This window comes from Tyto alba, unplaced genomic scaffold (genome assembly GCF_018691265.1).
Source record: "Tyto alba isolate M040663 unplaced genomic scaffold, T.alba_DEE_v4.0 Super-Scaffold_16, whole genome shotgun sequence".
NCBI classification, from domain to species: Eukaryota; Metazoa; Chordata; class Aves; order Strigiformes; family Tytonidae; genus Tyto; species Tyto alba.
Window position 1 is genome coordinate 24665400 of NW_024881278.1, and position 16413 is coordinate 24681812.

A 16413-nucleotide genomic window follows, 5' to 3' on the forward strand; every position below is an offset into this window, starting at 1 on the left:
GAGAGCAGAAGTGGACTGCTAAAATCCAAGCTCTGAAGGACTCTTCTAATTCAAATTCTATTTAAGATTTACAGGATCGTTAGATTTTTTCATTGTTCCTGGGTGCTCTGTGAAAACACCATTCTACATTATAATAGCAGAAGGATGATAACCAGGTTGATGGTTTTATATTAGCATTGAAGTGTCACTGCAAATCCAGCTGAGTATTTTTCTACTGAAATTATATTTATTTGAAAAGGTTATTGTTAGATCCAATAAGTTCTGGTTTCAGTAAGACAAATGCATGCCAAAGTACTATTTAATTTACTCTATTACTTTACATTTCATTGCAGTTTGCAAGATGAATGTACATCGACGCTGTGAAACAAATGTGGCACCAAACTGTGGAGTGGATGCTAGAGGCATAGCTAAAGTTCTTGCAGATCTTGGAGTCACTCCAGATAAGATCACTAATAGTGGGCAGAGGAGGAAAAAGGTAACTTCTACATAGTAAAATGTAGTGTCACATTTAAAGATCAGATAAGTATGGCTGTATTGTAACTTTACTAGTTGGGGTTCAATCCCACTCGTCTTGCACAATAATTTTTTTTTAAGTCATTACAGAAATAAGACTTTGGCTTTTGTTTTATAAGTGCAAATCACTTACTCTGAATTTTTTAATGAAATTTACTTTGACCTGGTACAATTTTGCAAATCTGGAGTCTGTAGAGAGTCTGAAAGGATTTCCCCTTCTTAATTTTGAGGAAGGAGATTTGACAAACAGGCATTGTCTGACACAACAGTTCGTAAAAACACGAATGTCTCTTTAGCTCAGAATTGGAATCAGATAATTGATAAATGAGCAATGTGCTGATTCTCAGGAAGAGGAGCTGTTTGCGAGATGGTGGTTCCAGAGTTATGATTACTGTTAGAGAAAGAACTAGGTGTTCTACAAATAAAAAGCATAGGTCATCCCAAGTACATCCAAAGTTGATGGAGTTATTCTGGATTGATAATATGGATGCTAGATCAGAATTTGGCTGTATTTTCTATCTCTGTTTGCATGATTGTGACAACAGACCCGTTTTTCTCACAGCAATAGGCAATTTTTATCATAATTTCTTAAAACATTGACATTTGGTTCCATTAATTTTCCTGGTTATTGCACACTTGGATCCCATGTACACTGTTTTAAAATGTTACCAAAACGTAGAAAACTCAGGAATAAATTAAGTGATCTGTGACTCCTGGGAAAAGATGTTGTCATGTTGTTACGACCTGAGTTAGTTTGCAGTGCTTTATACTTGTAGTTAAATGTATTTATTGGATAAATTTCTACAGAGAGACTCGTGATAGCTATTCAAAACATTCTCTCTCACTGGGTATGTGTATTACATTTATTTCATCTTAAGAACCTATTTTTCTTTAAATTGTTGTTTCTTTCTCAGTTTATATTATGGTCTCCATTTGATGTTGCCACAGAGACTCTATAGGGGTAGAGCATCTTCACTTTCCTTCATACTTCCACTTGTGAATTAATGTTGTTAAATTAAATTTCCTCTTGGCACAGGGGGACCTCATAGCTGAGTAGCACTTTCGGAATTGTTCTTAGCTAATTGCAGGTGCAGAGACTCAACAACCGGTTCCTGGAAGCACATCATCAGAAGAAGATAGGTCAAAGTCAGCACCAACTTCTCCATGCGATCAAGGTTGAACATCTCTTTTTATTTCCTAATTGATACATATTGTCACATATTTTCCTCCTTTATGAGGAATAAAAAAGCTATCAGGCTCAGCCTCTGTAGAAATAAATCAACAAAGTATTTACCACCAGAAAATGAAGCCCTTAGTTATGAACTGCAAAAAACGGCCTGCTTCTCATTTTGTTTAAATCTGTGAAATTAAGTGGCTTTTAAAGGGAAAATTATAAAACAGTCATCTTAAAGTACTAAGTTACTAGGTGTGTCCTTACCTAATCAAATACCTTTATGTAAGGACGCTATACGTTATATTGTAAGAATAAGAATATTTTAAAGAGTACCACAGAACTTGAGATCACCTTTATTTATCTGAAAGGCCTCTATCTGTTAATGAATTTTTGAGATTAAATTGCCTCCTTGCAATTCATGTTGAAAATTTGTGATAGTCATGGAATCATAGACTGGTTTGGGTTGGAAGGAACCTTAAAGATCATCTAGTTTCAGCCCCCCTGCCATGGGCATGGACACCTTCTACCGGACCAGGTTGCTCAAAGCCCCGTCCAACCTGGCCTTGAACCCTTCCAGGGAGGGGGCAGCCACAGCTTCTGTCCAGTTAGACTGTGCTAGTGTGTCTGTGTGGTCTGTAGAGGCTTCAGAAAACTATGTTTCCTTTCATGTATAGTTTTGGAGACAAATATTTTAATCTTTGCTGATATGACCTGATTTCATTGAGCTGAATAGCCTGATTGACAGAATCCGTATGTCAGCAGCACTTTTTGAATCTGATCTGATTGTTGTTTTTAAAAATCAGAAGTCTGTGAGGTATCTTGTGTACTATCATGTGCATAAACTGATAAGTGAAAAATCTGGACACTAAGACATAGGAAGACGGGTACTTTTGTGTCACATTCTTTGAAAATTGAGAAATTTCTCAGCCTTATTTTTAGGGAAGACGCTTCCAAAGCTCCATGGTAATAAGTACTGTAAAACTCTGAGTCCAGAACTGATTTAAATATGTCATCCTTTTGGTTTCACAGACAGTGTTTTGGTTAAATAATATTTTTTAAATATCTGATGTTTTGCTTAAAATAAGAACAAAGAATTTGTCTAAATTCTCTCTTAAATTTCACTTTTGTAGCTGTCCAGTAAAGTTGTTGCTTCCAAGGCTGTCAGGCAGAAGTACTATTCAAGAGCTTGAGGTAGACCCTGAAGTCTTTTATTCACCAGGACTCACTCTGTTTAACACTGAGAAACCTTCAGGATCATTTAGCAGGTCTACACAATTGCTGCTTGAAGTAGCATTAGGAAGTGGTCAAATACTTTATTGTCAGGCATCTGATAACAGCTGGAGCTGAGTAAGATGCTCCAGTTATGTTGACTTCAAGGACTGAGACACCCAACTATCCTCTTAACTTTTGAAGATACAACTCCAAAATACTTAAGCAGGAAGATGAGTAAGTGCTGCAGGAAGAGGAAGATAGGGGTATTCAAAACAAAGTACTTCTCTCTGGTACAGGAACACCCAAAATACTAAAACAACTATTTGGCTACTATTCTGACTTATCTTTCAAGTTTTGGATATGTCATTCTCTTAGGTTCACTTTAAAAGGTCACCCTTCCTGTTAAAGCAGGGGCTTGGCTGATTACTGTAAGGTGGAGAAGCAGTTTGCTAAATATGTATTCTTAACCAGAGAATGCTTTATACAGCATTCAAGGATGGTGAATGTCCCTTCCCAAAACTGATACAGACTAACACAGGCTGTTTTTCTAATGATTGGTTAAAATGATCACTTTTTTCTCACTTTTCCACAGAAATCAAAGAGCTGGAAAACAACATTAGGAAAGCATTATCATTTGACAATCGGGGAGAAGAACACAGAGCAACAGCTACAACATCAACAGACAATCAACTTAACAAACCTGGAGAGAATGGTGAAAATGGGGAGGTCAAACAGGCCCAGACCAAGAGAATAGGCCTCGAAGAGTTCAACTTCATAAAAGTATTGGGGAAAGGCAGCTTTGGCAAGGTAACTGCTTTTTTTTTTTTTTTTTTTTAAACTGATATGCAGCGTTTTTTTGACTCTAGTGCTTTAAAATTATTCATAGTGACATTTAAAAAGTGCTTCCACCCTAGGGGTTTCCTTTACCCATTGAGTGAAAGCAGCTTTTATCCCACAGATCAGGAATATCAGCCATCTGATCACCTGGCATTTTCTGTGATTTAGCTTACTTCCTTAACTAGGGTTAAGCCTTCTGAAACAAAATATCAATGTTTCACTATTGCAGGATATTGGTAATAAAGACATACATAGTTACATACATACTGTTCAACAAGATAACTAGTTGTGGTCAAGCAGGAGAAATCAGTCCAGGAATAATGCTGAGGAGTTTGGAGTTCTTTCTCTTTCTAGATAAAACCCATTTCACAGAATATTTACTTCACAGAACAGTTTGTGTGCTTGTTTTTCCTCAGTGGGTGTGTTCAGTGCTGGAGGAAGCAGAACTCAAGCATTTCCACTTAGATACAACAAGCGCAGGAGTCTTAGAAAGCTGGCCAAAATACCACATATGTGGCAAAGTGTAAACTCACCAGATACCTTCCCACAGTAGGGAATAGATGAGGGTGGAAGGGGCATTCCTCTATTTACAGGGCTTATAGATTTTCTTTTCGCATTGCTGTGCACTGTGGAATCAAAGAGGAGGACTGAAATGTGAATCTGTTTCACAAGCACACTCTTCCTTCCTTGACATACAGGAACTGCAGATGTAGGGGAACAGGGCTGAAGCAGTTCTTTTGTCTCCTTATTTTCTAATCCTTTCTCTGAAGATTACCCTGGCTCCAAGCCAGAACTGACCTTAAACAGTATAGAACTTGAACCTTAAACAATAGTAGTAGTTATAATCAACAACTTTAAAGCAGCCAGAATGGTATGTGGGATTGTATACTAAGTTCATCACACAAAAATCTCACTACCAAGAGTGGGAGATAAAAGTGGGAAATAAATTTCTGTTCTATATCAACTTCCTTCCTTTTTTACTTTTTGAGACCTCACTAATAGGCACTCATTAAGGTATTTGAACAAGGGGATAAAAACTTTTTATGTTCTGCATTCTTAAGTAACAAACAAAATAGATACCATTGGTTTTAAATTTAAAGAATACCAGAGGTATGTTTTTCTAAAATAACATTACTTTTAATTTTGTAAACATACAAATTCATTCAGGCAAGTATGTAACTGTCTCTGCATTTCCAGTGCAAACTCATATGCAACCCTGCATTTATGGTATCTGTTGTTCATATGTAAACAGAATGTATGTTTGTTTTAGGTAATGTTAGCTGAGCTAAAAGGAAAAGATGAAGTATATGCAGTGAAAGTCTTGAAGAAAGATGTCATACTTCAAGATGACGATGTAGACTGTACAATGACAGAAAAGAGAATTCTGGCATTAGCACGGAAACACCCATACCTAACACAACTTTACTGCTGCTTCCAGACGAAGGTAAGCTACATAAACCTTTTACCAGTTTGTGCCCAAGGAACAATATTCACTATTTCCAAAATAAAAGACTGCAGCATAAAAAGTGCAGCAATATTTCAAAATTATTTCTGAGAAGCTTTTGGCATTTCAGTAGTATTGAACAAGAGTACTGGCTGCTGTTAAATAGTGTAAATACTATTACCTTGTAAGTACCAGGAGGTGGCAGTAAATGAGTTTAAAAAAATTTAAAAACCCACATGCATAAAGCACAAAAAAAACCACTACAGATGTGCCATTTTCTGGGTTTCTTCTATACATTAATAGAGTGTATCATTTGTTGGGTTAAACACAAACATTTCTAACACACAGTATTCAGAGGAAAAATTCTAAAATGATCTTGTCAGGAATGAGATTATAGCAGAACACTCATCTCTTCAGTTTTCTTGTGCTATGTAGTAAACAAAATGTTCAAAAAAGGGGAATAGGTACACTTCTTATCAAATAAGTTCATATAGCGCTAATGTTGCCCATGTGCTTGAGAAGCAAGGAGAAAGAAAGGCAGAGAGAGCTGATGAGAGCCTGTTACCCTGGTGTGTTCCACATTAATTTTTCATACAGAATTCCTCTTCATAGCACATTTTGGATTTGCTGCTTAAATGTAAGTGAATGTTTGGATGGTGTATCTGACTCTCTAGGATTACTGAATCCAGTTAGTCTAAGTGCTCAAAACCTGTTGTGTTCACAGAATTATTTCTGGTTTTCATTAGTTAGTCTCTTTTTCTCTTTTGTCATTCAGCTGAGCTGACAGTTTTTTACCTGATTGTAAAGAAAACTTTATGGATTAAAAAAAAAAACACAAGGTGAATCTATTTTGCAGATAGAATACCAGTCATAAATAGTTGTATTTACAGAAGCATCCTTTGTTTTTGAAGTGCCTGATTAAATGTTTACTATTTCAAAGCACTAAGGTCTGAACTTTTGCCTGTTGAACTAAATATGCCATTCATTTCAACAAGATGAGTTTCTGACCTGTAGAGAATAAGTTTAGTTGTTAGTATATATGTATGTTTTAAATAAGACACCTAAGAAGCAATCAACTTCCTTCAGACTTCTGGGATGTTCTTTTTTCATTCATTAAAACACTACATTTGAGTATTTGAGTCCATTTAATGGTAAAGTTTGTCAGATTAAATGAATAAGTAAATTAGCATATTGAACCAAAATAAAAGTTGGTAACGGTGTGTATGAGTGTATGTGTGAATACCTATATATTATAACCAAAACTATGTATGGCACAAATAAGCAATTGCAATAATTATGTGTGTAGAATTACAGGAAAGCTGTGACTAAAAGATTTTCTAGCACACTTTCATTTCATTAGAATATATGTTTGAACATACTCTTCAAATGTTTTAACATATTGTTTTAAAATCTATAACTAGAATTGAGCATATTATTTCAGATTAAGAAAGGATAAAAAGATTGTACTGGGGTGAGGAATAAACTTTGTGAACAGAGGGAACTTTAGGACTAAGACAGACCACACTCCCTGAAGTATAAATAAATGTATCAGCAGCCTGATGTCAATCGTGGCAGAACAGAGGTAAAGATCAGTTTTACATTAAGTGAATTTTGACAGAAGATTCTCTTGCTACTCCTCTGGTTTCCTGGAGATTTCTTTGCTTTTGTATTTCTCATCTGTTCTCCCCTCTTTTGTATCACTCTTTCTGCCTTTCTTCCTGCTCTCCAAAGCCATTCATCGAGGAAAGATATTCAGAAATTTTTCTATCTTCTCTCTTCCCAGATCTCTTGAGCACAGAGAAACTATAGTTTGTGGCTTTGCGTGAACTCAGAGAAACTGACAATCCAGTGATTTATAGTTACAAGTCATAGGCTAGTGACTTATCAAACAACCAAAACTACACCTAGTGATACCCAATCAAATTAAAAGTCAACAGTTGAAAAAATTCTAGGGTTTTTTTGAACATGAACAACTTGTAAAAAACTCCTTATAAAGAAAAAAAATATCCAAAACATGTAAAAGCAAAAGTAATACATTTGCTAAAGCTATAAATTATTTATGAATGACAACAAATGAAAATGTACCAAGTAAATTAGTCACTGAATGATTTACTCAGGTTCGGTGGAAAAATAGGTAGAAGAGCTTGCTTGAACAAACATAGTCTGTGGTTATAATAGCCTTACTGAGACAAAAGCTATTGTACAATAGAGTTTAAAATGTTTTTAACAGTATAGTTACTGATGCTGCGATTGTATGTTGTGCCATGGATGCTGTACTTTGCAGAACTGGTCCTTTAAGTGATCATGCTGGAAATAAATATTACATTTCAAGTGGAGTTTATTTGTTGTATAAACCCTGACTTAATAGGAAGATTGACTCAATATTCATTGTCAAAGCACTCAGAGGTTGACTTTATGTAATGAGATTAGTTGCTTTGTTCTTTTTCTACAAAAATGCAAATGTATGAGTTTGACTCTACATATTGCAGTGTTTTCCTTCAGTAATAAGGTGAAAACACTACAGAAAAGTTGCCTAATATGCTTTTTGCAGTAAGTATGCTTCAGTATTATTTGTTTTCTACATAGAGAAGACTTTTCATTAGAATCATTTACTAATTGATACTATCATTAACAGAACAAGTAAGGGATCATATTTAAAATTACCTTGGAATTCAGAAATCATGCCAAGTAATGGCTAATAGCAGCATACCTTATATAATAATGTGTTTTTAGCCCTACATATCCAAATTTATTTTTAGCAGCCCCATATAGCTTCCTTATTTTAAAGGAACATTCTTGGGACTGGTATTCTCATGTTCCTACTTAATCCAAAAGCTAACTTTGATCAAACCAGTGTCTTTAAGCCCATCAAAAAATGAGCCCCCCTGAAAATCAACATTCTATATTAAAATTATATATATTCAAATATTGTACTTCAGGGATTGATTTGTGGTCTTCTGCAGTGACCTGGAAGTCGAGAGAGTTGGGTTCTGCTCCAAAGCTTGGGATAGATTGTGTAAAGCTGATATATGATGTTTTGTCTGCAATAGTTTGAGGTATGAATTTAGCAACCCAGTCCTACACATTAGAAAAAATGTAAAATCTATGGGCAAGAGCTCCCCTGATGCGTGTTTTTTATGTGGAAGAACCTCAGATATTTTAGTGTAGCATATCTTATAAAATCATGTCACAGTTGGGTAGTGTTTTTCAACACTCCTATACTATGGCAGCATTTCCTTTCTTGTTTTGCCAGAAACTGGTCAATGGATGTATCAGTCTATTCACAGGTTTGAGTTCTGTTTTGCGTGTGCTGTCAGCTGGCCTATCAGTGAAGAATACTGCATTCTGTATTTGTCACTCCCACAGCGAAATTTGACCAAGGTGTAGCATACAGAGTACAGCATTTTTGTAATAACTGACCTTTGCTTATCATCATCTTTGATTCATTCAGGACATCATTGTGTCCTTTATTGAGAAAATGTCGGGGGTTTGAGAAAGTGTCAGGTTTTTTCAGGACTACTACCGTTTACATTCTTTTTTCAGTCTTCCTCCTATCTTCTCTTCCTCTTGTTCTATGTGCTGGTTCCTTGTGTTTTCAGTAAGCAGTATCTTACCTGACAATAATGCTGATGGTGCACAGTTCCCTTCTCCAGGGTCTTCTCTCCAACTTCATACCATGCTTCACTGTTCAACTATGGATCGGTACCAACATGAGGTTTTACTGATAATGCTTCAGTCAGCTGGCTGGCAAAGGGGGCTTAAGTGTTTCTAGAGCTGTTTTCTCTGAAGACATTCTTGTATTTATGATACTCACAGTTGAAAGTTTCAGAACTGAAAATTGAAGTCTTTTTTAATGGAAATTTGAGATTCTACAAAATAAAGGTATGACTAACTTCACTTTATTACTCCTACACCCCTGTCAACCTTATTCATAGTACTTAAAATTTTCTAGACCTCTACCCTATGAAATAGATATATATATAAATGCACACTCTATAATTTATAATTAATTATCCTAATAAATACTTCAGAAATAAAATGGTTTTGAAATTAAGACAGTGAACTTTATTACGATGATTCATTATAAATTGAGAAGACTACAGAGCTGCTGCTTTTAACATCTAGCATTTGATTTTTTTATCCAACTTCATGAAATTAGATAAATTTAAAAATAGTGCTCTCCTGCTCTTTTCAGAGTACTATATTCAACAAAATTTCTTTGTACACATAGTAAAGAGTACTATTAGTACAGAGCAGTTATCCTGTTGAATGATAGAGTTGCATAACTTGTAAAGGACCCTTAGTCAGCATTATAGCTATTTCTGTTAGAGAAAAAAAGTAATTAAATAAAGGATACAGAAACTCAGTTACTACAGGTAAATAGTTAGACTTATCCCACCCATAAAAACTTTTTTTTTTCCATACAATTGTCTGCATGTTAAAAGCAGTGTATCTATTCATAGCATAGCTCCTGAGCTAACCTAGAAGGCCATTTACTTCTTTCCTGTTTTCTGATGTTGTAAGGTAGAGATAAGCCACATGACAGTGGCAGAACTGAAGGACATCTAGGATTAGGCTGTAGTGACCCTGTTATAGGAATATGTTGATCCCTGAACTGTTATGTTCTACCTAGTGGCTTACTACTGGTTTATTCTAGATTGCAAGTACTGTGGTTCAGGTGCTGTTCCTTTCTGTGTGTTTCCACTGCATCTAGCATGCTCTGGGTAATTTTAGAAGGCTGGTGTTTATAAAGCTAAGATTTAGGAGATTTTTTTTTCCGTTTTGGCTGTCATGATGTTCCTTTGTGATTTTGGCAAATCTCTAAACCTCTTTCTGCATCAGAACCTTCTGTAAAAACCAAGAGTAACCAGTCCTTCTACTCATGGCTTGTATTTAAATGTTTCCAAGAATGGTCTGAAAGTCCAGTAGTATAATATTATTATAGTGTACAAGGACCAGTATGGAAAAGTAAAACAGTGCAAAAGGTGTGGAGTTCCATTTTCAAAGTGATTTGTTTTATTTGCATAAGAAAATGTATAACAGCAAAAGAAAAGAGAATTATATGCTTATGTTGTCTCTAAATCATGTTTTCTAAGTTAAGAAAAATCACTATAGTATGTGACCAAAACTGTCTTTGGTAATATAAAAGCAAATCTTATTTCTCTTACGTATATTTGCACAAAAAAAAAGTAAATGTCTTCTGCGATAATAGCTCAGAGGAGTGTCATTTATGATATACAGTGCAAATTAACCTAACTGACTGGCCACTGTTACATTCATCTGGGACTAATCAGAGTTTATAATCCCTTTTATCTAGTATTCTTGTATTTTCGTTGCTAAGCAGCTAAAGCCATTATGCAGATATTGCTATACGGGTGTAATCAGTTTAACACAAGTTTGCATTGCCTTTTATTACTGATTAGTGTCAAATTAGAACTTTTTAGGGCCCAAATCTGTTCATTATTATCCCTGCTTCAGTGGATTTGTACATGTGTGAGACAAAAGACTAAATTAGCCCCTGTATACTTCAGTGCTAAAATATTTTAATACAATTTAAATAAAAAATTATTGACAAAGGTTTCTTGATGGTAAGTGTTAACTAGGGTAAAAAGCTAGAATAAAACATTTAACTGTATTATTATACATACACATACACAGAATATGTGCAATAGTAGCTATTTTTTAATTCCCAGCTGGTTTCTATAGGCAGTTCATATCATAAGAAATTAAAATAAACTGATACTGACTAATTCTTAAGAATACTTCCTGAAGCACTAGAAGCTAGAGTGATATCTGGTGATGTTTCTTATATCATTACAGTCAAGTCATGTAAATACATGACATTTTGGCAGAATAAGGTTTTTCAGAAATTTGGGTACTGTGTATGTTAAATTTAGATTTCCTGTTGACTGCTACACAGTATGAATGCATTGACCGCAATCATTGTATTGTCTAAAAGTAGACACTGTGGTCAAGAATAGTTGGAACGGTGAAGCTGATGATTAAATACTATAATCATTGTCTCTCACACACACAGGCCCCTGTTTCCAGCATGATGACCCGGTTTTGGGAAACTTGCTATTATGCTCCTCAGTTATTGCTAGCTGCTCTTGAAGGATTATTAAAGCCTGGTTAGCTCACTGAAGATTCATTGTTCACATTAGTCCTTTTAGTGTTAAACTTCAAGTCAGGCTATCAGTGCAGCCAGGCTCATCAAGGCCCTGTAGGAGAAATTACTCCTCCAGCATCAATCAGAAGAGTCTAAATGCTTCTCTTTCAGACAGGAAAGACTTTTATTTTGTGGTGTAGCACCCAAACTGAACAGGACTCTTTCACACCCTCTCAAAGCTAGGGCTTGTTTCTAGTTTGCATATATACAAGCGAGTGCTGCAGCTGCAGCTCCATGGATTGATTTGCTGTAACCAACTGAGGCCTCGACAACCCCGGGAATAGTCTCAAGACAGCATCTGTGGCCAGAATTCACTGCAACTGCTGTCATGAAATAGGTGAGGGCAAGCTGGTGTTTGTTCTGGTTTTATTTACCTTGGTCCTCATGCCTGCTTATTAGGCATTTAGAGTTAACTATGCCAGTAGTTCACAGTGTTAGAAACATCTTAGGGTAGCCAAGTGTAAAATTCAACTTCAAGATTTTAATCCTGATGTGATCATGTGCAGACAGGAGGTTTTTAGGATAACAGGTAGAGCTAAGGGCCTTTTAGGTACTGTTTTCATATCTCTTGGACAGAGTAGCTGGAACTACATATTGCACACTTTTCCTCTTAGGAAAAATGTGTATCTCCAGTTGAGGCATGTCTGAGGGGAGGAATTTTCAGAGTACCTACCAGATGCTTTGCCAGTAACTTTCCTGGCAAATCTGTCTCTCTTGTACAGCATGCTTTAGCAGAGATCAGAGGAGGCAGGAATATTGTCATCCAAACAGGGCAAAGGGGGTAGCAGACTTTGAAAAGAACTGGAGTAGACCCATCACTAGGTCCACAAAAATCTCTGTATAAGCTTTGCACTGTGTGTTAACATCATGCTGGTTGGTTCCTCATCTGGCATTCGTAATCTTACAACTTGTGTGGGAATGGAGTACTATTCCTTATTCAGCAGGATAACTGAACCATGCTGCTTTAAATATAATCCTACAGTTTAAGGCTGGATTGTGGCTTTTAGTTTAGTTTCATCTTGGGAGAGAGGAGTGGGAAGGAAAAGGGTAATAATCCATCTTGTGGCATCAGCCCTTGGAAGAAATGTGTCTGGTTTGTAGCTGGATCTGTCACCCTGCAGCCATGTGCTGTGGCCCTCCTTTCTGTCCTTCCTCTGCACCTAGGTCTCAAGACCACCCTCACACCTGGTGTAGGATCCCCCCATTTGGACAGAAGAGACCTGAGTACATGACCTACATGAACCCACTGGTCCTTTGCCCTAGCACCCCTTATGCTTTTCCTTGTATTTTATGTCTTTTCTTGTAAAGCACTATTCACAATTTGCCTCTAATGGGTTCAATATAAAAATGAATTTGTAAAAATAAAACCTGTCTTTAAAATAAGTGGAAATGTAACACTCACATGAGTAGCTATCAGGATGCCTCATTTATGCTAGTTAACTGTTTTAAAAGCTATTTAAAGAAAGCCTATTTTACCCAAGTGATTGTGGGAAAACATTTAATACTGTGTTTGTTAGGTGTAGCTCTTACAATAAACAACTAAGACACCCCAAAGGAAGAGTCAGGAAAGAGGAAACTGCATATAAAATTCAATTCTTCTGCAGCTTCTTTTTAAAATGCAGGAAATGATTCTCTTTGGAACTCATTTGGGCATTTTAATACAGATTTTTTTTTTTTTTTTTTTTTAGTAACAACAGTAAACTTAATAAATGATAATTGTACACGAGAGAATTTCACCATGAGAAAGAAGGGGAATTTACAAAACATTTGATTTTGCATGCTTAGTAAAATTTTCATTGCTTTATTTAGCATGTACACAGAGTAATTTTAGTGTTGGCATAATATGTCTTATGCACCATATACCATGTGTGAGGTGGGCTAAACTTGAGTAGGGTATAACTTAAATTACACTTTATCTCTTCTTCTCAAAAACACAGCATCAGATTATTTTTACTTTTACACTGTTAAATTAGTGTGTGAGAAGATTTAAGGGAATCAAGTTTATGCCATTTTATCTCACTTGTGGGTGAGTACTTTTAGCAGAAACACACACTTTTTTGATGGTAGCAGGGTTTGCTCTTGCCTGATTACTGTGGGCTAAGAGTAATGATGCCCAGCATATAGCCTCATGCGTGTGTGTGAGTAAGCATGTAGAGAGCTTGTGTTCCCACGTAACGTGAGCCTAAGGCCATTTTGTAAGCTGAGAATTATTCAGTGCATTGTTTTATCTCCTTAAAAAAGATGGCAAGGAAGGTCATCTGTATGTCAACAAAACAGGTAAGAGAAGTGACTGGAGGAGAGCAAGGGATGTGTCCCTTGTAGGCCTGTGAGTCCACAGTGTCTCTATGCCAGGGCTGAAAGGCTGTATAAAGAATATATACAGCTTCCACTAATAGTAAGAAACAGTAAACATAGATCTGTAACATATGTACAGGTAAACTGTATCTCATCATTAATGCTCTCTGTTCTCTTCTAGTAAACTGATCCGTCATTAAAAAGTAATTGTTTAGAACTAAGGCAACCTGAATAATAAAGATTCCTTCCAAGTCCCAAGCAATCGGGAGATCATGACAGTGAACATTAGGTTTTGGACTCTGCTATTTCATCTTAGGGCAAATGGCTATGAACTACTGTGAAACACTTTCTTTTTCCATTCTCCACTTTCCATGTCTAAAAATGTGCATAGTCACCTTTAAATGAGACTGAAAAGAGGGAAAGAGCTGTGAATTTTAGTTAATGTTCCTTTTCATAGTAGGCAGTTTCTGATTATTACTGAAACATTAATTATTTATATTGTGATTTCAGAATATATATGACTAACATTTCTATATTATTATTAAACTAGTATAAAACAGTGTGTAAAATTATTCCCTAAAGGAAAATCCTCTTCTTAATTTGATCAGTCTTTCTCTTCCTACACAGCGTAGCACAAATATTTTACTTTTCCTGCATCAGGTATACTATCCATCTTTTCCTGCATCACACAGTATATTTAATAACTGTAAGTCTCTTTCCCATGCACAATGACTCTCTGTGTTTGCAGTTATCTTTGTTGCGATCAGACCACTAGGTCCTCTAAGGATTAATGAGGTTTTTCAGAATGACATGAGTCTTAAAAATAATAATCATCCAATGACACTACTTTAAATATTTTAAATAATAGCAGTATCTATGCTGGAAAAAAATCTTCTTTTAAAGGTAGCACATTATAAGGGAACTGAGTGTTCATGGAAGGCACTCTGAAGGTTAACTTACAGACTTAAGTACTTTAATTGTGTATGGTATAATACCAGCTAGTAGTAAGTCTGCATATTTCCATAGACTAATTTTTAAATTGTGACCTACAGAGGCCACCTTATTTTATCCTTAATACATGCAAGAAAGACCCAGTTACAATTCTTCCTTTCAAAGTATGTATACCTTGCCAGGTACACAAGAAGGAAAATCACCCTTTTAGGTACTTAACATTCCGTTCAGCCAATAGAAGGATGTGAGGGATACATTCCATAAGCTTCTATAAATAAGTTTTTCCAAGAGGCTTCGTAGAATCACACAAGATAAGTAATTCAAATACTCTAATTGATAAGTGGTATCTTGAAAAGTCTATTGTGGTACTTATTTTCTCATTTCTATCTTCAGAAAACCAATATTAAAATTATTATACAAAATTCTGCCCCTTAGAGACTGCTTCCTGAATTGTAGAAAAGACATGTCCTGAAGATAAAACACGCTAATTTTCTTCTGTATTCCTTTGCTCATTTCATAGGGTTTGGATGGCTTAAATGATGGCAGAATTCTGGACAGTGTTTCCTGTTGTCTGACTAATTTATGCTTGTGAATTGCCAGTGTTTTCAGCTGTGTGAAGCATATGCTTTGCCAAAAAGTAATCATGTTCTGGAAACAGGAAAATATGGAAAATAAAGTAGATACAATTAATGCTTTTAAAGGTCGCTGTTGCATTTATAGATGTACAGAAATCCAGACGGTGAAGAGAGGTGTATGAATAATGACTTTTAATAGGTATTGAAAATGCCTGGCTCAGGTAACTCATGTTTATCGTATAGAACAAAAAAATCAGTGGGTGATTGTTTACACAGCAACGGATATTTATAAAGAGCTTCATTTTCAGTAAGGGTTATGAAAACATGTTGAACAGAGAAAGTTACATGTAAAGTAAGGATATTGCATATATTTATCAGTTTTCATTAATTCTGCATGCTCATGTAATTTTTCTCTTGAAACATGATTTTTTAACCTATTGCTAAATTCCTTTCATCCTCTTTTGGGTAGCTGATTTGTATAAAGGGCCTAAGGAAAGGCAAAACTAGGCTCTGATCTCATGAAGGGCTGCATGAAACATACTAATATAAGAACAGCCAGCAGCTTTTTTGTCCCAGTGTCCTGCCTCTAGCAGTGCCAGAGCAGATGCCCAGGAAAAATGTAGGTACAGGGTAAAGCATCTGATGACATTTTTCCAGAATACTCTCCCAGCCTCATTCCCAGGAGATCCATGACTTGGGCATTCCCTGAGACAAAAATGGTGGTTTTGCATGGAATGAGATGGCTTCTTTACACACAATATTTTTTGTGGGAAGTATTAAAAGTGAGAAACTGTTTAGAAATATAAATGTTGGAGAGCACTGTGTTTTGTTCTCCAGCCTGGAGTGGAGAAATCCTCTTAATACCACATCTGCAAACAGACAATAGTGCAGTATAAATATTTCTTTTTAACAGGATTTCTGAAAGTAGTGTCTATGCCATTAAAAATCTCCAAACTGATAAAGCTGCACTATTTCTCCATCATCTTCTACAGTAGTGAAATAATGTATGTGATCACCTGGAAATAGCAACTCAACATACTGAGGTGTCTCAGATAGACAAAACCAGGACTCCCTACAGGTGTTTTGATACACATTTCCATAATGTATTGTTATGCATACATTAGATATAAAAAATATTACATGCTGTAATACAGGTTAATAGGACATAATAAATATGATGGAACAGCTCCCAAGTTATGTTTTCCATCACTGAGGGCTAAGGTACTGAAAGAAAGATATGTTA

General features: G+C 35.8%; 1 protein-coding gene across 2 annotated transcripts in view; it reads left to right on the top strand.

The window, feature by feature from the left end:
• The window catches only part of PRKCE (protein kinase C epsilon), a 300249-nt gene that overhangs the window by 194505 nt on the left and 89331 nt on the right, over nucleotides 1–16413 (top strand). For both annotated transcript variants that reach the window (XM_032985267.2, XM_032985266.2), the window contains exons 7-10: nucleotides 333–475; nucleotides 1592–1688; nucleotides 3492–3706; nucleotides 5007–5180. In XM_032985267.2, the coding sequence (XP_032841158.1) occupies nucleotides 333–475; nucleotides 1592–1688; nucleotides 3492–3706; nucleotides 5007–5180 (629 nt within the window). The remainder of the gene's footprint in view (nucleotides 1–332; nucleotides 476–1591; nucleotides 1689–3491; nucleotides 3707–5006; nucleotides 5181–16413) is intronic.